The sequence below is a fragment of the Solea senegalensis genome, linkage group LG2 (assembly GCF_019176455.1).
Source record: "Solea senegalensis isolate Sse05_10M linkage group LG2, IFAPA_SoseM_1, whole genome shotgun sequence".
NCBI lineage: Eukaryota > Metazoa > Chordata > Actinopteri > Pleuronectiformes > Soleidae > Solea > Solea senegalensis.
Genome location: NC_058022.1, coordinates 17209212 through 17234269, shown reverse-complemented (window position 1 = coordinate 17234269; position 25058 = coordinate 17209212). Strand labels below are relative to the sequence as shown.

The window sequence follows — 25058 nt, the reverse complement described above, 5'->3', positions numbered from 1 at the left end:
CAGTGAGTCATGCAGTCACAGAAAGCTGAGGGACAAACTGAATAACTCTTCTATAATAAACCTCACTGGCTGCAATGAAAGTGAACCCCCATAGCCTGGGAAAATCTCTGGCTGTACAAAAGCTGAAGTTGCGCAAATCAATGTTTTCCTTCTCGTCATTGTTTACCCGTTGCACAAAATGAATTTACGATGCCGCAAAGTCCGTGAGAGGATGTTTGATGAGAACAGCGACGCTAGGAAAGCAAATGTATTATGTATGGTAAAGATCGGGCACTGTATTGATTAGTTGTGGAAAAGTTATCAAGCCCTGAATGAAGCAACTGAGATTTCACTATTAGTACAGTTCAAGTACTGATCGAAAGCAAACAACTTCTGCAGAATACAGTAGTCCTTGCACAGGTGGAGGGTTCTTGTTTTTACCTTGGAAAAAGCAGTTTCCTGTCAAAGTTCATTCAGCAGCTGTTTTCTAGCTTTCAATACAATCTCCCTGCTCAATTGTTATGGATTTATACATTTTCAATTCATTTCTGGCATCTGAAGAAGATTGTGTGATTAGATAAAAAAAAAAGTTATTCTTCTTTGCATAGTTGAAGTAAGCTTCAACACTTCGGCTCAAGGTGGCAGTGTCTGTAATGCAATGTGTACTATATATATATTTAAAAGGCTTATTATTTGGCTACAAGATCAGAACTGCTATTTTGTTTACAGCAGTTATACATTTATACAAACATACTTAGATATTAAATTCTGGACCTTTAACGACCCATGCAATTTGAATGTTGACAAATGGTTAGAGTGCATCTGCTGAGATTCTGCGATATGATTGAAACTGACTTGTTTGCTGTCTAAGAGATTAGTGTATTATGAGTGTTGTATTTAAGTTATTTTTGTTATACACACTGAGGTGGTTCATTTCATTAAGTTTAAATATTGTTGGAATCACACAGTGTAAAGTTTATTCCATGCCATGATGGTGCTGCTGTCGCTGTAGCTCTTCTGAGAATCCAATGATATAACATGTCTCTATACACTTATACTCTGTTTACATTAAACATATTTGTTTTAGTGTGATCTCTTGAGCAGCTTCTCTTATAGCCTGAAGTGTTGAGTGCAAATGTGACTCATTGCTTCCTCTGGAATTCTTGAAACTCACGGCCGGACGTATGTGTCTAGCGATGTCAGACATATCAGGCAAGTGTTGTTTAAACATCAGGCCCTCGGGATGGGGCTTGGACTGATGTAACCCCAGAAACCTCTAACACAACACAGCGCTCAGACACTATATCAGTCTGTAGTATGAGGAGAGCCTGTGAACGTGCCGCTGTGCACCGCGCTCACGTTTTGGTGGTTACACCCACCTCCTCCTCTTCTTCTTTTGCTGGTATTTTGTGTTTTCCTGCCAGCCCAGCCTCCGTAAACAATGACAAACACACCAGTACACAAAGTAATGATGATGATAAGGTGGTGTTCTGCACAGCGCACAGTAACTGTAACAAATGCATTCACCATATTGATTTTTCAGCATCCTGCCTCATAAACATTAATCAGGACTGTGTGAGACTGTCCACTGGAGTGGTTTTCTGGCTCTGATACAGGTTCTCCAGAGCTCAGTGACTCACCGTCCACTGTATACCCACACAGTGGACATTAACACTCATCAGATAGAGTCTTGAGGTTCTTGCTCAGTGTTTGCTCTGTGGACGATCAGGCTGTTTGGCCAAAGTAACATCATCCTCATCTATTTATTTTCTCACCGTCTGGATCCAGCAAAATCCCACTAGTGCACACCCTGTACTGAGCTGGTAGTTTGTACCACAGAGGTGCATACGCAGACAGATGTCTATTTAAAGAATTGTTTTTGTAATATCAAAAGTCAAAGTAAACCTCCTGTACTGATTATACTGTGTCCATTTTTCCACTGAGTATGACAGTGAAATACTGCTTTCACGTTGAAATAGATTTTTGCAGGAAAAGCACAGGTGTTGCTGATCACATTAACCCTGTTCAGTTCAAGTCAGGACAGTGTGAGGGGTGGATATGCTGTATCAGGACATCTCAGAGCCATGATCAATATCAGAGCCGGTGTTAGGGTACAAACTGGAAAATACAGTGGGATAAATCTCTACGTTATTACATTTTCTTTGTTATGTTTAACCACTGTCTAGATGTGTTACCTCCCGTACCTCACGGATTAAAAAATCAAAATCTACTGAATTGATTCTCCTGAAACTATGGGAAGGTGTTGTATGTCCCAAGAAAGAATCCATTAAATGTCCAATTGTGAGATATTTCAAACATATCTATGCATTTGTAGGAAAGATTGCAGAGATCTTTAGGAAAAAAACATTGACATGTGTAGTGCTTATGGCTATGAACGGGTAAAATTTCCGTGCAACGATCCAGATTCAGGTGGTGGTGGTCCTTTATAGTTTTGGTCTTGGGCCTATGCTGTAGGTCTATAAAGACTATGGTTTATGGTATAGTAGGACAGTGTTGGCCCTCATCATACTATATCCCTGGGGATCTTTATGATAAGGTGAGATGCCTCTTTCCTGCAAAGCCCAGATACCATATCAGGCCTTCATCCATTCCATGGCTACAAGACCCATTAGCAAGATGTGCTTTTTGTGCACATGACAGTGGGGGTTTTGTACCATCGCTCCGATCTGGTGTTTGGGTTTGTGGCAATGCATAACGGACGTTGGATGAAAACAAACGAAGAGAAATCAAACGAGTGCTGCTTTGATGCACCTGCAGATTACGCCGCTTTGTTTGGAGATCCAGCAGGAGAGGGGCTTTTTTTCATCTGGTTGTTTTTTTTTGTGTGGCTGCATGCTCGCCAGCATGCAGGAATGTACAGTAAGCTTGGTTAAGTTGACTTAAAGGTGAATGACTATAAAGTATACTATAATAATACTTTATCAGGAGCAGCTGTGATATATTTTAGTGGTGCTGACAATCTGCAAACACCTCCACAACTCCCTTACTGCCACGCCAGAAGACAATCACAGCAATCCTTTAATCCAAATGCTGTGAGCCTGCAGGTTTGCATGAATCAAACACACATATGTCCTTCTCAGAATCTTGTGACACTAATCTGATCTGAAACAGGTGCTCCTAAAGTTTTCCTGGGACGAAGTGGGGGAAAAACCCCCCAATTAACCAGAATAGAGAAGAGAGAAGAAGAAATGGGAAATAACCAGAGTGTAGCAGGCCACACATGTGCTGTACAGTGGAACTAGGGGAGAACAAGTGCACAGGGAAAGGGTGTGGGAAGTGGAGTCTGTTTCCCATAGTTTCCCATGGTTTTAGGGCCACATATTGAGCCAGTTATCAGGTCAGTTTGTTGTAGAGGATCGCATTAAACATGGACTACGTTTGGACAGGATACGGAGTTGTAGAACCCGTAGCATGACCTGTGTGTGAGAAATCAGGTTTGGAAGGGATTGTGAAGAACTGTGATGGAGTCAGTTATTTGATGTGTGTGTGAGAGAGAATGAGAGGCAGGCAGAGGGAAATATTTGTGGTCAGCATAGCTATGCGTTCTCTGTGCAAGCTCGTCCAGAGCCCTGACAGCGCGTTGGCTGGACGCCTTACACGTGACTATAGCAACAGCTGGAAGATGGAGGGAAGACGAGGAGCGGAGCAATGAAAGAGAGAGCCAAGGCAACTGAGGCCAGTTCCCAGGCTCCATCCTCTGGAGACCTCAGAGGAGAGGAAGCGGGTGGAGGGGGTGGAAGGGGACTGAAGGGTGAAACCAGCTGCAGTGATGTTGTTCTGCCTCCATATAGTGCTTCAGTGTTAATCAATGATCTCGTGTCATGGCTCAATATGATTACACAAAATAAAGCCTTTCTTTGTTTTCAACAATATTCGATCAACAGAATTAAAACTTGTTTGAAGTTGAAACTGGTGTTATAAATGGATCAAACATTTCAGGGGTTTTTTCTTTTCTTTTTTTTGTTCCATTGTGTATTTTTAAGTCCAAAACTGTTAACCTTTGTCAAATGACTTCACACAGTGCTGATTAAGTCAGCTTCACACGGTTCTCTATGTGTTTCTTAGTATCATATAGTTTCATTTCTGTTCTTGAAGACCAAACAGAATAATAACATGAGCAAAACAAACAAAGCTTTAATTGTTTTACTTTTATGGCAAACTAAACCTCCTGTATGCTACATTAGCAAGAGATGATGAGATGGTTCTTGAACAGGAGAGTGATCACTGGACTCTAATTAACCAGGTGGCCTAAAACATAATCCCACATTAATTATGATGTTGCTGTATATTTGTATAAATAAACGTTCCCAAGCACATTTCATCATGTCACTTTAAAGGCTTGGTTATGAATTGTAATCATGTGTAATTATCCTCACCTCACTCTTCCTTTCCAAGTATGGAAGAGAAACTGCAGTGGTCCTAAATGTCAAAACCCAAAGGTTATCTCTAGAGCCAGTGTTGAGAGAGAAGGGAGGGGGGCAGAATATATTTTAGGTCCTGTAAAGGCTCCACACATGTAGAAACATGGCCGAAGTAGATATGATAATATGAGAGGGCTGAAAACCCAATTATTCTTAGGCAATTATGCACAAACATTTGTATGAATGTTACATTCCACTTTCCCCCCCCCTTGTTGCCTCAAAGTGGCCAAAACGTTAACACTTAATAGAGGTGGAAGATGCTACTGACTCCAGAGCAGCATGAACTTGTGAATCATCCTTTCATTCAACCCACATCACTCTTATTGTGATTTATAAACACTCGTCTGTGGGACGCATCAGTAAGGCTTGCGTGAAAACACGGCAGGAGTCTGGCTGCTCACTGTTGTGATTTACAGTGTTGAGGAATCTCATCCATATATTACCCATGAGACAAGGGCAGGACCCCAGCTTGCTATAAAAGAAGGATAGGATTGCAGAGCACATGATGCACCTGATGGATGACACCCTTGCAAGGTGTCTGCTGTATTGTCCAGCTGGTATATTCTGCTCTTACTTGTGCTCCTCCTCACATGTTTATCGTCCATTGGAATAATCTTTTGTTTTCTTTCTCTCCTCAGGGATGTGGGACATCGTGTGGAAAATGTGACTGCAGTGGTGTGAAAGGAGCAAAGGTGAGGTTTGGTCTCATGAACCACTTAGGTCAGTTGGTTGATAACTGTTACAAAGCTTGCTGTTCTATGTTGTATATTAGGGTCAGTTCTAGAGATGAGGTCTGGGTGGAAAAACAGTGAATGAGCCTCAGTCACAGGGCAAAGACCAGCACAGGAACAGAGATCAGTGTGAATTAGAGCATGTCCAGACACACAGCTGGCCTGAAGGCTTTATTCCCATCAGATGAACAAGTGGTGGAGACACAAGCCATGATCTGGCCATGAGCCCCTGAGCTGTCAGCACTCTTCCACAAAGAGTTAGTACTGGGCATAAATACTTTTCCTGTGACCACAGTCTTTTCTCTAAGGACAGTGTACATCGTGGTAGCTGTATAAATGCCAAAAGAAATGTACAAATAATATAAATGTATTAAATCATCGTCAGCCAAAGCTACAAAAACATGAAATGTTTCCAACTAAAATTTAATTTGTTTGTAGCCACAACCACATAAAGCTTATTTCGTTGTGTCAAGACCTCCATTGTTGTCCCAAAACCAGCACGTCATCACACTGGGTGAATTGTTGAGTTCATTTTTAATGAAACCCACATACACTGGCTCACAGGCGAAAATACTGCTGTGGAGCACAGTCACACATGAATACTAATCTTTCTTCTGTATAAACTACAATGTCCATTTGATGGAGAAAAATATAAAATAAAATAATAAATTACATATATATTTGTGAACCTTTGGTTGGATTTGAGTGTCACATACAGGTCTTATGTTGGGAGCCACGTTTGCAGTGAAGTGATTCATTTCACGCTGTTACACCTGATGTTTTCGTATCTCCTGCATCAGTGACATAGTTGTTGTGCTACAGTTTGGTCATTTATGGCTCGTTCTTACAGCAACAGTACCAAACACTGAGCTCACACTACAACAGCTGGTGTACCGACCGCGTAGCCAAACCAGTGTGTGTTTTCTAAACCGCTACAACAACTTTCATGTTAATCTTTTAGGAGTTTCACAACAACTGTTACCAAGGTAATCCTTCAATGAATCAGAGTAGTCAGGGAATTGAACAATGGTTCCAATGATAATGGACTGTACTCATCACAAGCAGTGCATCTCACGTATGGCTCTTCTATGTGAAACAATGCTTCCATCTAGTGGCAGATAGTGGAACTGCATGTGACACAGAATTAAGGGTATGAGTATTTGTTTTTTTAAATCATTGCAAACAAACAGCATTGAATTCTGCAGACATGTGACCCACAACTCTTAATTATATTTGACATTCAATTGTACAATTAGAAATATATGTGTACAAACTTTACTTTAAGGTTGACGTTTCATAAACTCTTGCATAAAAGGAAAACAATTTACTCCAGTACCCCAAGTTTTTATTCCTATTAACTATCATCTTAGTTTGTTTGTTTTAAGGAGGGATTATTTGTTTTGTTTGTTATGTTGTATTTTGATTTTGTTTCATAGTTAGAATTGTGGGTCATTGTTTTGTTACTGTGTGTTGTGTTATTGGATACTAAAATCTTGTATAAAAAGGGACTTCACACTTAAAATGGTCTTTGTTCTAGGTTTGTTTAAATTAACCATAGAGAGCAAAACCACATGAGTTCAAAAGCCAAATTTCCTGGTAAATTCAGATATCTTCATTACATGAAAAGATCCATCAATCTATTTCTTTTTCTGGGGAGCTGGATTCCCAGACACAGAACAAGGCAGGTTGTAAAGATTCCTTGGCGTAAAACTCCTTTGTTCCTGAGACTTGAGAATGATGGAAGTTGCTCCTAGGGGTTTCTTTACAGGAAAAGCTGAAGCAGGTGGGTGGCTGAGTCTAGAGCAGACAGTGAAGGAAAACAAAAATGAATAGCAGTTCAACAATATGACAAAGCACTGTGTATTCGCACTAGCACAGAGTTAGGGTTAGAGATACCGAGATACTACCCTAACCTACAAGTGCACACGGAATAATCAGCAGCTCTTGTAGAAGCAGGAGATGAACATGTCCATCCATTGAGGATTAGTCCAATTCCCCTAATCCTCAATCTGTGCGTTTTTGGACTGTGACAGGAAGCCATAGCACCTTGAAACCCATGTGCACACTGGCTGATCATTAAAAAGTTCCCTCTAATATAAAAAAAAATTAATAAATAAATATTCAAGTAAATAAGTAAATATTTGGCTCAATATTCTGTCAATCTGTGCATCTCAGGGTGAGCGGGGACTTCCTGGTCTTCAAGGTAACATGGGATTCCCAGGGATGCACGGACCTGAGGGGCCTGCAGGGGCAATGGGCCCCAAGGTTAGTATAGACACACACACAGAATTGATTATTATAGTATAGGAAATGTTTTCCTCTATCATGATGGTTGTGATGTCATTTATCTCTTCTTAGGGAGATAGGGGTGAGTTTGGTTCTCCTGGACTGAAAGGAGTGAGGGTAAGTATATAACCACCATGATATGATATGATATGAGTTGGACCTCCATTTCAATTACTTTTAGATGATCTTGTTTGCAGACAGTAATGCTGATATGGTTGTGTTGTTGCAGGGTCCTCCTGGTCTGCCAGGCTTCCCAGGAAACCCAGGACTACCAGTAAGTCCCTTACATCTGCCTGTTGCTGCAGAACCCGATATCAAAAAGCTACTGAGAGTTTTTCAACAATGGTCTTTGTGTGCACTCCCACTCTTAGGGCATCAATGGAAATGATGGTCCATCTGGTCCACCAGGTATCCCAGGATGCAATGGGACAAAAGTAAGCCACTTGTTTTTACATTCCTGTTATTTTCTGACCTGAAGATTGTCTTCTCCCCTCTGACTGTGCCGTGATGTGTGTGTGTGTGTTCCAGGGGGACAGAGGAAGGGATGGCACTGCTGGTTTTCCTGGTCTTCAGGGGCCTCCAGTAAGCAAGCTTGACAAGTTATTGTGATAGGATTTTATTATATATTTTCTCAGTAACTGAACAAAAGCAAATTTATACTAAACCATATTACAATAGTATCATCACAGCAGTATCTCAAAGTGGAAATGTTCATCTTTCCAGTGTTTGATATAGATCGCTTTCCTCTCTTTTCAGGGCACCCCGGGGATTCCTGGAATGAAGGTTCGTTGAAAACGTTCAAAAAATGCCTCCATCCTCAAAATAAATGAGTGACAAATAAACAATTTATTTTTGTATTTTTTCTGTTACAGGGTGATCCTGGTGGTGTGATTGGCATTGTGCCCCTGAAAGGAGACAGAGGATTCCCTGGAACACTTGGATTACCTGTACGTCGTGTGTCAATGTGAACTGGACGGGCCCTTGAAAAGACACGATTGTGTTATAAAAAGATGTTTTTTAACAATCTTTAATTCTAAGATCTTTCCCCACACAACTTTCTTTTGCAGGGATCAATTGGACCTGCTGGACCTATTGGTCCTCCTGGACCTCGCGGCTATCAAGGACTCAAAGTGAGCTTCTTTGTGATCAGTGCTGGGCAATAGACTGTATTTACTTACTCATGAGCCCAATGCATCTAAAAAAAAAGATAGAAAATCACACAAATATTAAAAAGTGAAATTTCATGAGCTTGCATTTGATTTGTCAGCTATCTTTTTTATTTTATTTTTTTTTTAATTGTCAGCAGTCAATAGTTAAATACTGTATTGTATTAGTTTGACTAAATTGATCATTGTGTTTGACAGGGTGATCCTGGTCCCCCTGGCCTTCCTGGAGAGAAAGTATGACTAATCATTCATACAGTACATTCTACAATTATAAAACTTCCCCTGTCTTGATTAACTGAGATGTCGTCACAACCTTTTTCGTTTCCCCGCAGGGTGACAAACTAGCTTTTGTGAGTGAGAAAGGAGACAAGGTGAGAGTTTTATTCAAATGTTTTGACTGTAATATGCTGTTTGTGTAGGTACTATTTTTTTCCTCTATTTTATGACAAAAGAAAATCAACTAAGCTTTATGATATATTCCTTCTAAAAGAGAAAAACTAAAGTAAAGTGCTGTAAAGTGCATTGTAATGGATTGTATAATGTTTCTGGTTTGTTTTGTCAATGCCTGAAAATTGTGGCTTACCTAATAGGTTTTAAAAAAATATTTTATATTGTATCTTCGATTGGAGAATATTTTCAACCCTGTGTTCATTTCCTGTTTTATTCCAAATTAAGACAAACATTGCTCATGCATTGGAAATGTATTGAGCTGTGGCTGTTGTTGATTGTTGTCTTCTCTCTGCAGGGTGACCCAGGATTTCGTGGACCACCCGGTCCCCCTGGACCTCCACAGGGAGTGGAAGGAAGTACGACAGTGCATGTACCTGGACCACAGGTATTCCCTGAGTTTGATGCGAATTTAACAGAAACTGTGATGGTTTTATGTACAATTTGTTAAGTACATGTCTGTTTACGACGACATTTCTAAAAGTTCCCCCAGAATCTGCAATTTTCTGAAAGTGTTTCTCATTTTTGTAGGGAGACAGAGGACCTGTAGGAGAGAAAGGAGAGAAGGTCTGTATCGTGCATTTTGCAAGTGTTGAGATGCATATCTGTCATTATTCTGCTGTTATTATTTTATCTTTTACTTAAATATTATACTTTTTTAAAACGTTTGATTTCCTTTCCAGGGCATTTGCACTGCTCTTCAGAGTGGTATCAAAGGTGAACCTGGCCCACCTGGATCAAGGGTAAGGGGGAATATACAGTATATATACACACATACTGTACACACACAAATTCAAAATTTATAATCGATAGAATGATTGTTCAAAAGATGTTATTAAAACTACATTTTGATGTGTTTAAACTCTTAATTAATCCAATTTATTTACTGTGTCTTTAGGGTAAAGCTGGCAAGGATGGAGATGATGGACCAAAGGTAACCTGAGCTTGTCACATTATCACTTTTGTGTTCTCTGATAACTTACTTGCATCTAAAGTACAACCCACATTTGCGCAGGGAGATAAAGGTTACGCAGGGGTTCCTGGATACACTGGTCCTCAGGTAATTAATCTGTCTTTTTAAAACTGACTTCAATTTGAAACATTATGTCATTATGTTGAAGATGTGATGATCCAACAGACACTTTCTTTTTCTTGTTCAGGGTGAAAAGGGAGAAAAAGGACCACCAGGTTATGTAAGTGATCTCACTCCCTCTTTAATAAATCTCTTCTTATTTCCACCCTCCCCCATCAGCTTTAAAGATACATTTCGAATGTCACCAGCAGATGTCGCCACATAGTTACTCATTTGTGCTACATGCAAAGTCAAGTGGATGTTTTTTTTGTTTTTTGACATCACTTGAGTTTGTAACCTCAGCAAAAAGGCTCAACTTAAAGCCATATTTTTTGCCTGATGAGGATTAAGTTTCAGTTAAAAAAAATGATGTATTCACTATGAAAAATTCTCTATTTTCATGTATTTCATGCACTTAACTTGTTTGGACTCCTGAGCTCACTGTTTCACTCCTTCTACTCCTTGACATAAGGAACATAAGCTTTGGCTTGGAGTCTATTCCAAATATATTGATGTAAATTCTAGCACCTAAAACAAATCTTTAAAGATGTGATTACCAGGAAGGGGGGCAGCTCACAAAAATAAAAATAAAATAAGTCACATTGTGGGTTCATATGGGATCCACAATAAAAAAAAAGAAAAGGTTAAGAGACTCTGTTGTTGCTTATCCGGCTGTTGGTTTTCAGTCTAAGCAGTGAAGCCCAGGCCAAAGCAGATATGAAAGAAAGATTTGATCTGACCAAGGAAAAAATATTTAATTGTATCTATATTTACTTCAACAATAACAATTGACAGGTGTAAAAAAATGGATGCGTAAAATCTTTGTATCTTTTTTTTCATTTTAGGACACTGGTGCTTCTACACGTCCTGGTCCTCCTGGTTCACCTGGTTTTCCAGGGTTACAAGGAGAAAGGGGTAAAATGAGGCCATATTATGGCACCATATATTATGTAGTGAATACACACTCACACTCACATATGCATTTACCTACTTATCTGTGTTTTTGTCACTTTGGGTCTCTTCTTGATCGGTAGGTTTTCCTGGTCCTCAGGGAGAAGCAGGTCCACCAGGTAAATAGAATAAAACATATCTACTCAATGTCATTTGTGTAACTACAGTGCTTTAAGGGTCCATATACCAGCTTATCTCAACTAACAATAAACCTTTTTCTTGTACTTCAGGGCGACACATCGAAGGGCCTCGAGGAGAGAAGGGTGAGAAGGGCGATGTAGGCGAGAAAGGAGAAATGGGTGTAGAAGGAGAATCTCTGGCTGGACCTCCGGGACAACCAGGAGCTGCTGGACCCCCTGGACCACCAGGACTCCCAAGTATGTCCCATTGTTCCTAATGTAATTGAAATAATAATAATAAATAATCAAATACCTTTATAAAATGTGCTATCTTTAAGTAAACTAATGTGTGTGTTAATGTGTACGCATGTGTGTTGGGTTTTTGCTCTGACAGTTGACCCTGATGCGTGTGACATCCAGAAAGGGGATCCTGGCCCACCTGGACCTCCAGGGTTACAAGGGGAATTGGGACAGAAAGGTAACAACAATATTTTACTGCTGATTAAAATACAGTATATGATAAATTGATTGGCAAATCAATCCAGTCACAGTTCTGGATTACAGAACCCATACATTTGATTTTCTTAAATTGGAGTTTGCATACCTCTTACCAGGTGACCGAGGAGATACCTGTGTTCAGTGTGAATCACTTGGCCCACCTGGATTACCTGGTCCTCTTGGGCCTAAAGGAGAGCGTGGTAAGTTAGATCTGGTACATACTATACACTGTACACCCCCATCTGCTTCAGTGTTTTGCCCTGTGCTTGATATGTCTGATACGGCCTTCTTGTTCTTAAACGACGTGTTCTCAAACGAGTGTGGTCATTCTCTGACTTCCATCTTCAACGTGACATTTTATGTTTTTGCTGGTTGCGCGTGGAATCGTAGTTGATCAGCAGTTTCTGCCACCAACAGCTATGCCGTGTTCAAAGTTACTTAAATCGCCTTTCTTTCTCATTGTGATGCTTAGTCTCAGCAACTTCAGCAGGTCATCTTGACCATGTCTACGTGCCTAAATGAGTTACTGCTAAATGTCCATCTTTATCTCCATCTTCTGGTAGGACCTCCTGGGCTAGTAGGAGGCAAAGGGGAAAAGGGTCAGTCTGGCTTTCCTGGACAACCTGGAAGACCTGTGAGTAGAATTCCATCTGAGATTCAAGATCCAAGTTGAACGTCCTGACGGCTTCACTGAGGGTCATGGAGAAATTGAAATATTCTTTTTGACGTCTGCAGGGTTCTCAAGGTAGTCCTGGCCTTATGGGAGCTCCTGGTGCTGTTGGGGAACCAGGGGACATATTCTTAGCCCCTGGTCTGAAGGGAGACAAAGGTCTTCCTGGTGTTGCTGGTTCACCGGGGCTGCCAGGGTTGAATGGACAGCCAGGTATAGATGGCCGCCCAGGTGTACCTGGCCTCAAAGGAGAACCTGTAAGTCTTTTTTTGGCAACATGGAGAGATTGTGCATTGTAAGCATGCAAATGTACAAACTTTGCTGCAGGGAATGTTCAATTAAAGATGCCATCATGATTAACACAACAAAGCTTTGTAACATCCTGTTGTGTTCGTTTAACCCCCACGACTGTCATGGACAGTTTTGCAAAGCAGCCATTTTGAAATGTTGTAACAGGTGTTGTTGAGCATATTAGCAGTGGGTTTCTTTTGTTCACTTCATTTAAGTCAAGACAGCGTGGCAGTGAGCCAGCATGCACCCTGAAATGAGGAAGCTAATCAGCCATCTTTTTTTTTTCATTTGTTGCACCTGTGCTTTTCCTTCTGTGACATGTCACAATGGCCCTTTGTCAGCCTTTTATTTATAGCTTAACAATAGTAAATATCTAACTTCTCTATCAAATTTTGCTTTTAGGCCACGGAGGGCATTAAGGGTGACCGTGGACCTTATGGCGACCCTGGTCTTATTGGACCCCCAGGAGAGAGAGGTCCCCCTGGTCTTCCAGGTGTTGGCCAACCAGGAGAGCCTGGAGAGAAAGGTGGCTCAGGGAGACCAGGAACTCCTGGAGCTGCTGGAGTTCCAGGTAGGAATAAGATCTTCACAGATACTAGTGCTGGGCGGTATAACCAAAAAAACAATGTTTTGCAAAATGTCACTGGTTTCACAGTATATAACCATGAGTGAGCACTCATGGTGTGTCTGTTAATGTAACTTCATACATTCTTGGTTCTCTCAGATGAGTTTTCTGCTAAGGTGGTGGAGTAAATGGACTATACTTGCAATTACTACTACAGTTACTTCTTCAGCTAAAAGCCCGAAGCATGTGTGGTGTAGCTGTGCCACGTTTTGTTTTTCATATACCAATCTTGTATATGAATAAACAATAACCGGTATACTGCCGAGCACTAACAGAAAGACAAACTCATGGTAAACTGTCTCTCAGTATTGTATTTGTACTCACCAAACACTGGTCTTGCACAGACATTATAATGTCTTAATGGATAATTCATACTTTCCACTCACCAGGTACTAAGGGTGAGCCAGGTGTGGGCGTGAGCTTTCCTGGACCTCAGGGAGTACCCGGACCACGGGGTGAAACCGGGAGACCTGGACTTCCAGGTGAGCAACACCATGGTGACTGATCTTCAGTAGTTAGCTGTAGGCAAGTTAAAGATGTTTTACCTCTCATCCAAAAGGCTTTCTCAGGTTGTGAATGAAGCAAGTCCAAGTACAAGTTCGCCTTGCATTGATATTCAGTACAACAGCACTCCCTCTTGTGCGATATTGCTTATCGCACAAGTGCGATATTGCTTATTGTAGGAGCCATTCTGATCATCACACACTTTGTGTGTTATGGTTATGGTGACGATGCACAGGGAGTGGCTGAGTCTTTACGTGTCTTTACTACACGTACATAAGCTCAAATTGTTGGTAGTTAGGCCTGTTTTCATGCAGCATATTGTTGATTGCAGGGGACAGAGGCTTGTCAGGAGATTCTGGATTGCCAGGTTTCCCCGGACAAAAGGGCGACCCAGGACAGCCTGGGATTGGTTTTCCAGGGCAACCCGGTCCGAAAGGTATGCTTATCCATGTTGTTCGAATTACTTCCTGCACACTTTAACCACTTTCACCATTTGATATGCTTACAGAAAATGGAGATAGACTGTAAATAATACAAGCGCATGGACAGAATATGGATGTCAGAGGAATTATTGTTCCCATGTTTTTAGGAATTAGTGGAATTCCAGGAGCTCCAGGATTACCAGGAGAGCCAGGAAGACCAGGGAAGGACGGCTTGACAGGACTGCCTGGTACATCTGGACAAAAAGTGTGTATTTGTGTGCATTTATATGCACTAATTCTGCTTTCACGGAATGTGTAAATTACTTAAGACGCTGGAATCATGAGTCTTTATGACTGCACCTTACAGGGTGAACCAGGACGGGGTCTCCCTGGTCCAAAAGGGTTGCAGGGCGTCCCAGGGATTCCTGGATACCAGGGAGAGAAGGGTAGCATCGGAATGCCTGGAATTCCTGGGAATGAAGGGAAAACAGGACTACCAGGACCTCAGGGGACTAAAGGTACTGTCGGCAAATGGAAAAACAAGCACTGATTCCAGCTACACTTAACTGGCTACTCTTAAATACTGTACCAAACAAAATATTGTATTTCTGTGGTCTTCAAAATTAGGTGACATTGGACCTCCAGGCGCTCCTGGACTGGCTGGCTTGCCAGGTGCACCAGGAAAAGGATCACCTGGAGCTCCAGGACCACAGGGACCTCCTGGAGAGCCTGGACCAGCAGGTGAGTTGAAACATTTGGAGGTGTGTTGGTGATCACTGAGTCCTATGTAGTTGCTTCACTTTCAACTTATTGTGCATGCATGGACACTCTTTATCATTATCTAACTCTATCTATATCAGTGGTTCTCAATCATTTTCTGTCATGCCCCCCCTAGAGGACAGAAATGTTGTCACGCCCACCCTCTGAATTGAAATACTATTTTGAACCTGATAATATTTATTTATTTATCTGTATAAACCACTGCATGAGTTGTCCCGCCCTGCCTCTCGCGCCCCCCCAGGGGGGCCTGCCCCACTATTTGAGAAGTACTGATCTATATAGAATTTCCTACTTTTTTATAAGTTTTATGAAAACCCCAGATAATTATATTTGTATGTCTGCATGCTGAACAGGTAGAGAGGGTGTAAAGGGAGAACAGGGTTTCCCTGGTCCTTCTGGTCTGGACATGCCAGGGCCTCAGGGAGAGAAAGGACTCCCAGGATTCCCAGGATCTCCAGGTTCTAAAGGCCTGCCAGGGCCTCCAGGATTACCAGGCAGGGATGGTCTGATTGGAAACCAAGGTGAGCTACTAACGCAAGGTTTCTCGTTCCCTTTGAACGGAGAGGCATCAAGCATTGCCGAAGTCCATTGTGGGTCTGTTGCTTTACTTTGCTTGTAAATAGGCAAATATACCAATAGGTGCCAGCCAGTCAAATCATATTTATGCATTTAGCTCAACCACCTCAAAGCCCAAACAGAGCTCTCAGACAAGGTTGTTCACCCTGTTGCTGATGTTGTTGTTGGGAAAAGTGCATTGTGACATTGACACAAGACATTGTGGATATCATTTCACCATCACCTAAGCAATATCTAATAACTCTTGTAACGTAGTCGGCCATGACAGACACTGCTCTGCTAATGTCTTCTCGCCACCTCCAAATATTGTGTATTATTCAGCATCTCCCGCTGTGTTCTCACATGGAATCTCACATGGAATCTGGTGGATCTAGTGGAGAATTTCTAAAACATTTTATGCCAACAAAATATGGACAGCCTCTGAAATATGTGAGGGGTTCAGAGCATGTCTGAAAGCACAATTTCTGAAGCATTACTTTATTTAGTAGGTATTCAAGGTAATGTTGTCATCACAATTTTGCTGAAAATCTGTGTTATCAAATTAAAAGCCTTCAAAGGAAGGAACAAAAGAATGACAAAGTAAAACAAGTCGAATGTACATAGTGGATGAAGGAAGCATGTTTGTTAAAAGAGAATTTTGAGAAATAGATCTTTTTTTCTATGTACTTAAGAAAAAAAAAAACATCTGTCAGGACAGTTATAGTCATTGGAATGCCCTGTTCATCAAGCCAGAGGCTGGATTTTATATTTACAGTATATATAATATGACTGACAGTAAAATAAATCTTTTTCATCTCTTTTAAACTCACTATGTGATTTTGTTTGCTAGGTCCTAAAGGTGAAATGGGGGTCATGGGGACACCAGGTACAACAGGATTTCCTGGTCCAGCTGGTACATCTGGATCTCCAGGTCTGAGAGGTGAGGAAGGCAAAATGATGAAAATCTATTTAAAGTTGTACTGCTTTTTTGTTTTACTTATGTCAGCAGCAATATTCATTTTTATTTCCAACCTGCCCACTCAGGTGATCCTGGTATCCCTGGACCAAGAGGTAGTATTGGAGAGCCTGGACCAAATGGAGAAAGGGGAGAACCAGGTATTCAGGGACCTCCAGGGACCATGAGCAAAGTCGACATGGTGCAGATGAGGGGGGAGAAAGGAGACATTGGAGACAAAGGTAGAAAAGAGATGCAATACAACAGACTTGTTGATGATTCTGTGTATTGATCAGTTGACAAAATGTCTCAGCTTCATTTTAAACTAAATGTTTCTGTCAGGTGATAGTGGATTTGCTGGAGAGAAGGGCCACCGTGGAATTCCTGGAAACCCTGGAATGCCAGGCAAAGATGGAGATCCCGGATTACGTGGGCAGCCAGGTGACCTACTTTAACACATAAACAAAGCTTAAAGGCTATTGTTACTTTCACATGAAAAAAATATACATTTGATTTGACTTATTTTGATGAAAATGGCTACTCTTTGTTATCCAAAGAAAATGAATAGGAATGAAATATTAATTTCTTGATCTCACTAATATGCCTTAGGTGAGAAAGGAGAGCCTGGTTTTCCTGGAGAGCCTGGCAATATTGGACTCCCTGGACAGAAGGGCTCTGGAGGAGAAATGGGAATACCAGGTAAAGAAATAACAAAATGACTAGATTTTTATTTGCTACAGTGAAATATAAAATCGCACATGTGTGAAAGCATTACATTTATTCTAGCAAGGAAAGAAAAGGCAAAGTGTGATATTTCGTTTGTATGCAACATTGTTTTGAATCTAAATTGTGTTTGTGCAGGTGTGGTTGGTCCAAAAGGTACAAAAGGAGAGACTGGTACACCGGGACATCCAGGATTCAGCGGCACAGATGGACAGAAAGGAGACACGGGGGTACCTGGCGAGCCCGGTGTTGGTATTCCAGGATATCCAGGAGAAAAGGTAACCCCCCCCGGCTATACAAAACTTGACGCTCACCTACTCTGTAATGAGAACTGGCCGCTGGAGTGAATATATGTGTGCATTGGTATGAAATCTTCTCATCAAAAAAATCTGTGTTAAAAATCTATACACAATTCCTAAAGATGTCAAACATTAAGAATACATTTAAACCAAGGAGGAATCAAATATCTAATAATAATATAATATTCAAATATAATTAACTTACTGTCAAGTTGTTTTTTTAAACATCGAGACTGGTATCCAGCCTTCAGAGGACTTTTTACACTAGTTAGTCAAGAAGGGAACGCGTGACTTGACTGAGGGTTCCTCCCTATTTTTCTACTCTCACAGGGTCTGACAGGCCAACCAGGATTTCCGGGAATACCAGGAGAGAAGGGACAGAAGGGTGGTGAAGGAATGCCTGGCAAACCAGGACTGCAGGGATCCAGAGGAGAAAAAGGAACCCTTGGATATCCAGGTCAGATTTCACTGGATTTGTTTTCAAGCAGGAATATTGGTGTAGTAATCACAGGAGTTCTCATTGTGGCGTTAATGTTGTACAGGTCAGCCAGGTAGACCAGGTGAGAAGGGGACTCCTGGGCTTCCTGGCTCTGCAGGAGAACCTGGTCATGATGGCCGGCCTGGTAAGTAATATTTTTTTATATATATATGTATATAAAAGATCAAAAAGAGTCGGTGTATTGGTGAGCACTCGAAGCAGTTTGTTTTTTGTCAACATACATTTTTGTCCCGCTGGTTCTTGTCAGTTCTACCTTTTCTCAGTAGGTTTTCCTTATCTCAGTGACATTTATGTCATGTGGTCCTTGCATGTGTTGAGCTCAGCTATACAGATATACAAGCTGTATACAAGGAATATATATATACAAGGACACACTAATTGGAGCCAACAGCTTAAATTTAAACTAATAAGTAAACCACGAAGAAATCGCAGGAGTTAATTTCTATGGATTACTTGTAGAAATTTCAAGATCATCTTCCATGTTTTTCAGGAATCAGATTCACCTGTACTGAGCAACTCCTGGAAATAATGTGTGCATCTCGCAACCTATTATACACTAACACATAGTGTGTGAACTCTGTCTCTTCCAGGTGAAGGTGGCTTGCAGGGAACGCCGGGTCCCCCTGGAGAGAAGGGAGAGCCTGGATTGGACGGCATTCCTGGATCCTCTGGGGAGAGAGGCGACGCAGGTTAGTGTAAGAGGATGTGGCAGGAGATTAAACTGCTGGAATTTGCTTCTCAATAAGCTGTTCTTCACATATGAATGTGCTTTTAATGTTTTGACATTTGGCATCATCTGCTAGTTTTGAAATACTAAGGAAGAAACACTGTGGCAAACTCTTAGCAGTGTCATTACCCAGCATGATGGGCTGAGAGGCATCGTCTTCCAATTTCCTTTAGAACATCCTACAAGGTCACCCTGGACAGGGACCCTAAATGAAACTCTATCCACAACCTCTGAATTGCAATCACATTTTTTTTTTTTATGGATTTTCTGAAGGGCTTTTTGGAACATAATTATTGGGAAACAAACATGTTTTCCTGAGAGGTCAAACACAAGCCATAGCCACTAATAACAACAGACACAGGGGTGTCAAAATGTGCAAAAAGATATATTAAAATATTCTAAAAGAATAATAAAAGCTACAGCATTCAGTGATGGAACAGGATGAGTTTAAACATCTACAGCTAGATCTGTGTGACTCCAAGTTAATCAGATTTAATTTTAAAAATAGCGGACCCATCACTGAAAATCTAAACATTAAATAAAATGAATTGAGTCTCACTCTCTCTCTCTCTCTCTCTTCTCCCTCTCTCTTTCTCTCTCAAGGTTTACCTGGCCGAGGTTTTGCTGGGCCACCTGGATCTCTTGGTATCAAAGGTGAGAGCCCTTTTATTGCTGCTTCATATCACTCATCTATTTTTGAAAGCTAAACAGAGTTCCATTGTGTGACATTTTTATTTCCATTTCCAGGTGACAAAGGCATCCCTGGCTTCCCTGGCACTCCAGGTCAACCAGGTGTCCCTGGTATCAAAGGTGACAAGGGATTTCCAGGCCCACTGGGACCACAGGGTGAGCCAGGAGAGATAGGACTCCCAGGTATCTCTCTAGAGGGTCCCAAAGGAGACAGGGGAGCGACAGGACAACCCGGAGAAGCAGGTAATATATGATGTCAATTTACTTGGCACATGCGGACCTGCTGCAGGACCGCTGTCACAAAATACATTGTATTTCATTTTTAAAGGGGTTTGTTTTGTGTCTGTGTGGAACAGGAGCCACAGGGTCACCAGGACCTGGTGGTGTGCCGGGCAGATTTGGAGAAAAGGGAGATAAAGGAGATCAGGGTCCGCCTGGTTTCCAGGGAGAGACAGGACAGAAGGGGGACCCTGGATCTCCTGGATTTCCTGTATGTCTCAAGGCTGTTCTTCATCAGCATAACACTAATCTGATGCATCAAGGGTGAGATTTGCTTTAATGTTGCACATATTGACATTATGTTGCTTTGTGTGTGTGTGTGCGTGTGTGTGTGTGTGTGTGTGTGTTGTCTAGGGACAAGCTGGTCTTCCAGGTGTTGATGGACAGAAGGGAGAAAGAGGTTTACAGGGTGTCCCTGGCTTTCCAGGTATGTATGCTTTATATCTGTATGTGTGTGTGTGTGTGTGTGTGTTTTATTCAGATTGACAGTTGACCGGTAAAACTGTGTTGAATACCATCTCTAGGTGTAAAGGGGAGTGGTGGAGATTTTGGTTTCAAAGGAGAGGTTGGAGACAGAGGATTCCCAGGAGAAAAAGGTAATTCAAATGTGAAAATTTAAGATGATATCCAAAGGTAGTACTTAATTAGTGTAATAATCACCATCACGTCACGCATGCCCCTTGTCTGACCTTTTTTCTGTTGAAGTTTTATTTTTATCTTATTTGTTTTTGGTACTTAAATGCTAATAGATATTTGAAAAATAACTCAATACACCAAGATTTTTTTCTTTTGAGTCTGTTAGATTTAATAGGTTGTCGTATTTAATGTTGGTAACTTTGAGAGCAAGTAGAATTCCTATCATCTTCTGGAGGTAAATTAATTCTGTAGATAATAACATGGTTGATGTTGTGTATATTTCAGGTAATGAAGGCCCTCCTGGTCCTCCTGGGTCTCACACCTTTGTAAAAGGAGACATTGGGTTCCCAGGAATTCAAGGTCTTCCGGGACCACAGGGTCCATCTGGGTTTCCTGGACACAAAGGACAGCAAGGTTATATTTTGATTATGTTTATATTATAATCCACTGAGATCCGGCTTATTTTTTTTCTTCTCCTGCTTACCTATGCTTTGATTGCTTCATCTTTTTTCTATATTTAACAGGTGTGACAGGTATTATGGGGCCAAAAGGTGAAGATGGCCTCCCTGGATATCACGGCCAGCCTGGAGCCAAAGGAGAGCTTGGTCTACCAGGGCCACAAGGTGAGACCTTCATGAGGGTGAAGATGTAGGTGATGTCTGTTGTTGTTGAATCATATACTAATTACTCAATACCTTCAGGACCCAGAGGATACCCCGGTCCCCCAGGACCTGACGGTGTTCCAGGTCAACTGGGCCCACCCGGCCCCTCCTCTATGGACCATGGGTTCCTGGTAACACGTCACAGCCAAACTGTGGAAGTGCCATTTTGTCCTGAGGGAACCTCACTCATATATGATGGCTACTCCTTGCTCTACGTACAAGGCAATGAACGGGCTCATGGACAGGACTTAGGTGAGAAACATGAAAAGTGAACAAACAAAATAAAGAAGACAGAAGAAGAAAGAAATGCGATGAAATGAACGTCTGTTTTGCGTTGCCATGTTACAGGTACGGCAGGCAGCTGTTTGAGAAAGTTCAGCCCCATGCCCTTCCTCTTCTGTAACATCAACAACGTGTGCAACTTTGCCTCTCGTAATGACTACTCCTATTGGCTGACCTCCCCTGAGCCCATGCCCATGAGTATGGCACCTATCACTGGTGAAAGCATCAAACCCTTCATCAGCAGGTATGTTGACAAATCTGCCCCCTACTGTCCCATATCAGATGTGAATGCTACTTGTGCCACACTCACGTGCTGGAACTGTGTGTGCACAGGTGTTCTGTGTGTGAAGCTCCAGCTATGGTGGTAGCAGTGCACAGTCAGTCCATCATGATTCCTGCGTGCCCTCGCGGCTGGGCCTCTCTTTGGATCGGTTACTCTTTCGTAATGGTAAGAAAAACACGATTAGGTCTCCAGTGCGTGTGAGCTGTCTGTATCACACAAGCTCATTCTGGGATGATTACCCCTGATTCGATGGAAAACTAAATCATGCTATGTGTTTGTGTAGCACACCAGCTCTGGTGCTGAGGGTTCAGGTCAGGCTCTGGCCTCTCCTGGTTCCTGTCTGGAAGAGTTCCGCAGTGCGCCATTCATCGAGTGTCACGGGCGTGGAACCTGCAACTACTACGCCAACTCTTACAGCTTCTGGCTTGCCACCATCGAAGACAATGAGATGTTTTCGTAAGACAGTGACACTCACACTCACACTCACACCTTTGCGTTCATTCATGTCAGTTGTTTGTAAGAGATTTCATACATTTCACTTCTGTCACTGATTTTGAGGCTTGATATACTTTTTATACAGTATGTTTGACTTTAGTGGGCAACACTTTACATTACAGTAGAATAAACAATATGGTAATCATTTTGTAATGGAGAAGTAATATTTTGTCATGCCATCTTATTTCTACAGTAATCACTGAGTAATATCTTGGTAATAACAATGGAAAAAGTGTGGGTATTAGTTTTGATTCACGATCAACTTCATATGAAGGGTATTACACCGATAGTAACACTTAGAAATTCATCTTACCAAGCTATTACACGAATATTGCTTTGGAAATAATATGGCGTTATTGTAATATTACCTCCTCATTACCACAAGCTGAAAATCACACAAGAAATAACCTCACTATTACAAAAATGTTGCCATACAGTTACCTAGTTATTACTGTAATATAAAGTATTACATACTGTATATATATAATGTATAAACATGGCATTCTGTTTTCCCAGGAAACCTGTCCCAACAACTCTAAAGGCAGGCAGTCTCCGAACACACATAAGCCGCTGTCAGGTGTGCATGAAGCGGACATAAAGCCCAACACCGGAGTCCTCTCTCCTAATGTGCAAGCAATACCGTGTGCAATGACGACCTCAACTTGGCCTTAACTCCTGCTTTGAAAGGATGGTGCTATTTCCCTGCATGTGTGAGAGGAGAGGGGCAGAGACGTGGTCTGCAAAACATCCAGAGATCGAACTTTACAAGCCCACTACACGGAGACCAAGCGGCCTTTTGCTCTATGCAGAAACACTTCACTAACATGATCACAACACGTCTCCAAGGAATGGCACCCATGTTACCACTGCACTGAGTACATGCCCACTAAACTGGTAAATGAGTGATCATCTTCAAAGGATTGTTTGTGTAAGTCAGGTGCTATTGAATCTTACTTATCTGCCTTATGCTATTTTGTTTCTTTGTTTCCCTTCCTACAAATGCTACAACATCCAAAGATATAGCTGCATTCATATTATAGAGTTTCACATCTTATCACTTGTTACTAATGTAAAAGTCGGGACTTACCACTGGTTAAAGAAGCTTGTTGACCACCACAGATATATATATAGCAATCACTCTGTTGTAAATATAATGCATTCCTGTTTAACATAGTTCAACATACTCTCCTCAGGTTATTATTGAATTTCTTTGTGTGTGTTTTAGCTTCATTCCTATTTATAAAATGTATGAGAATATGTTGGACTTCGATTTCACTGATCCAAAACCGGTGCGCTTTAACATCTGACGACAACCAGCGCCTTACTAACATAGCATTGGCAGGTGTGTGTATGTGTATATATATATATATATGTGTGTGTACAGTATGTATGGGTGTTTGGGCTGCTTGGAATTGGTGTGTGTGTGTGTTGTGATGTTTGCGTTTAGAGTATATTGTTGCACGACCCTGTTGTTGGTATAATTCATAACAAGTGCACAAAAAGGAAAAGACAAGAAAATAAATAAAAAATGATCTTTACTGTCAAAACATTTACTCCTCTCACATCAAGTGAACCAAATCTATCGATCTTTGGTCCGCACATGCACATGTATATATGTACTTACACATAACATGTACTTGCTATTCTGCTCATGTACTTCCGACTGTTGCCATGTGTGAATTACCTTTTGCTCTCCCCATTGACTTTATGCAGAAACATTTTTTTAATTAGAGTAAAGGGTTAATCATGTCGTGGCTGCACGTTCAAGTTAAGCTCATACAGGCGAGGAGGGTTGTATTTATAAGTGTCTCTGCAGGTTTGGATGTTTCAAATGGTCTTAAAATAGGTTTGTATTTTCTATGCAGTATTTTGAGGTAACCTCAGTCTTACAAGTCAATACAAGAAAGGCCTCCTGAACAGATTTGTTTCTATGTCCCTTTCACAGCAACTAAAACGTGCTAAGTTTTCGACTGTTAAACATATAGCAGTTACTATGCAGTGACCATAACCTGTTTATATTTGTTGTGCTTGGTTAATAAAATGCTCCATGAAGTAAATACAGCACTGGCATATTTTGCCATGATAAGACACATTTGATTTTTTTCTTCTTCTTTTTTTAACGCGTAACCGCTCAACAATCAAAACTAAGAATACATCACTGACATTTTATATTTTCCAGATCTCATACTGTGTAATTCCTGCAATAAAGTTGATTTGTAGAATTATCTTTTTTTTATTATAATTATTATCATTCCTCCTCTGTCTTGCCTCTGTGGATGTAGAGGTTTCTGATGCAATACTTTCAAATGGGCACAAGGAGGCAGCATCACACAATTTGTAAATAAGGGGATCATGGTTCATTTTGTCACAGCCTTCCATCCGGCTGATTCACAAGTCCACAGTGTCTATAGTTTCATTGGCAATTATTCCACGGTAACATAGCGAGAGCTGAGCCTCTGCAGCAACACTCCCACGGTGCAATGCAGCCACTACCTCAGCACTTCTACTGGGACTGTGGCCAACGAACCCGCTCACCCCAGGAAAACATAAACAGATCGATACGCTTCGCAGAGGACCAGATAACCCCTGCTTTCATCTCCACTCTCGTCTTTCATCTGTTACCGGAATCCTGTGCCTTGTTTCCTCTCTTGTCACCCGACAGAAGAACACAGGCCTTGACCCCAGGCTATCTTCATAAACATGTCTAACAATGCCTTGACCTCTGACCGGCGAGTGCAAAGTCACTCAGGTGGGTGTCACACTGCATGCTGCGTCACACTAAAAGGCCAAGTGGTCAAACGAGAGGTACATCTAAGAGCAATGACCTAATGGCCACACTTAGGACCAGTATTGCAAGGCCTGTATGTCTGCAGTTAGGACAACGGCTATAATCATATATAAGTGGATTCAATTGTGTACATTTATAGTTTATATAAACTATAAAATGGAACACAAGTGAGAGTGTTTCTGTTTTTAGGATACTTTTCTCT

The 25058-nt window shown here is 41.4% G+C and overlaps 1 protein-coding gene across 1 annotated transcript in view; it reads left to right on the top strand.

Moving 5' to 3' along the window:
- The window catches only part of LOC122765206 (collagen alpha-1(IV) chain-like), a 37003-nt gene extending 12710 nt beyond the window's left edge, over positions 1-24293 (top strand). The window contains exons 2-52 of the mRNA XM_044019351.1: positions 5060-5113; positions 7328-7417; positions 7511-7555; positions 7668-7712; positions 7810-7872; positions 7967-8020; positions 8195-8221; positions 8311-8385; positions 8506-8568; positions 8803-8838; positions 8937-8975; positions 9350-9439; positions 9583-9618; positions 9735-9794; positions 9950-9985; positions 10067-10111; positions 10212-10244; positions 10969-11038; positions 11158-11193; positions 11305-11451; positions 11588-11671; positions 11808-11891; positions 12255-12325; positions 12427-12618; positions 13055-13223; positions 13667-13759; positions 14113-14217; positions 14371-14468; positions 14571-14721; positions 14831-14944; positions 15337-15504; positions 16389-16478; positions 16583-16735; positions 16836-16934; positions 17103-17192; positions 17355-17494; positions 17846-17972; positions 18058-18138; positions 18605-18703; positions 19345-19395; positions 19489-19674; positions 19788-19921; positions 20065-20137; positions 20235-20306; positions 20632-20760; positions 20871-20969; positions 21048-21260; positions 21357-21534; positions 21624-21738; positions 21857-22029; positions 22585-24293. Coding sequence (XP_043875286.1) covers positions 5060-5113; positions 7328-7417; positions 7511-7555; positions 7668-7712; positions 7810-7872; positions 7967-8020; positions 8195-8221; positions 8311-8385; positions 8506-8568; positions 8803-8838; positions 8937-8975; positions 9350-9439; positions 9583-9618; positions 9735-9794; positions 9950-9985; positions 10067-10111; positions 10212-10244; positions 10969-11038; positions 11158-11193; positions 11305-11451; positions 11588-11671; positions 11808-11891; positions 12255-12325; positions 12427-12618; positions 13055-13223; positions 13667-13759; positions 14113-14217; positions 14371-14468; positions 14571-14721; positions 14831-14944; positions 15337-15504; positions 16389-16478; positions 16583-16735; positions 16836-16934; positions 17103-17192; positions 17355-17494; positions 17846-17972; positions 18058-18138; positions 18605-18703; positions 19345-19395; positions 19489-19674; positions 19788-19921; positions 20065-20137; positions 20235-20306; positions 20632-20760; positions 20871-20969; positions 21048-21260; positions 21357-21534; positions 21624-21738; positions 21857-22029; positions 22585-22666 — 4857 coding nt within the window. The 3' untranslated portion in view covers positions 22667-24293. The remainder of the gene's footprint in view (positions 1-5059; positions 5114-7327; positions 7418-7510; positions 7556-7667; positions 7713-7809; positions 7873-7966; positions 8021-8194; positions 8222-8310; positions 8386-8505; positions 8569-8802; positions 8839-8936; positions 8976-9349; positions 9440-9582; positions 9619-9734; positions 9795-9949; positions 9986-10066; positions 10112-10211; positions 10245-10968; positions 11039-11157; positions 11194-11304; positions 11452-11587; positions 11672-11807; positions 11892-12254; positions 12326-12426; positions 12619-13054; positions 13224-13666; positions 13760-14112; positions 14218-14370; positions 14469-14570; positions 14722-14830; positions 14945-15336; positions 15505-16388; positions 16479-16582; positions 16736-16835; positions 16935-17102; positions 17193-17354; positions 17495-17845; positions 17973-18057; positions 18139-18604; positions 18704-19344; positions 19396-19488; positions 19675-19787; positions 19922-20064; positions 20138-20234; positions 20307-20631; positions 20761-20870; positions 20970-21047; positions 21261-21356; positions 21535-21623; positions 21739-21856; positions 22030-22584) is intronic.
- Positions 24294-25058: the final 765 nt, after the last annotated feature.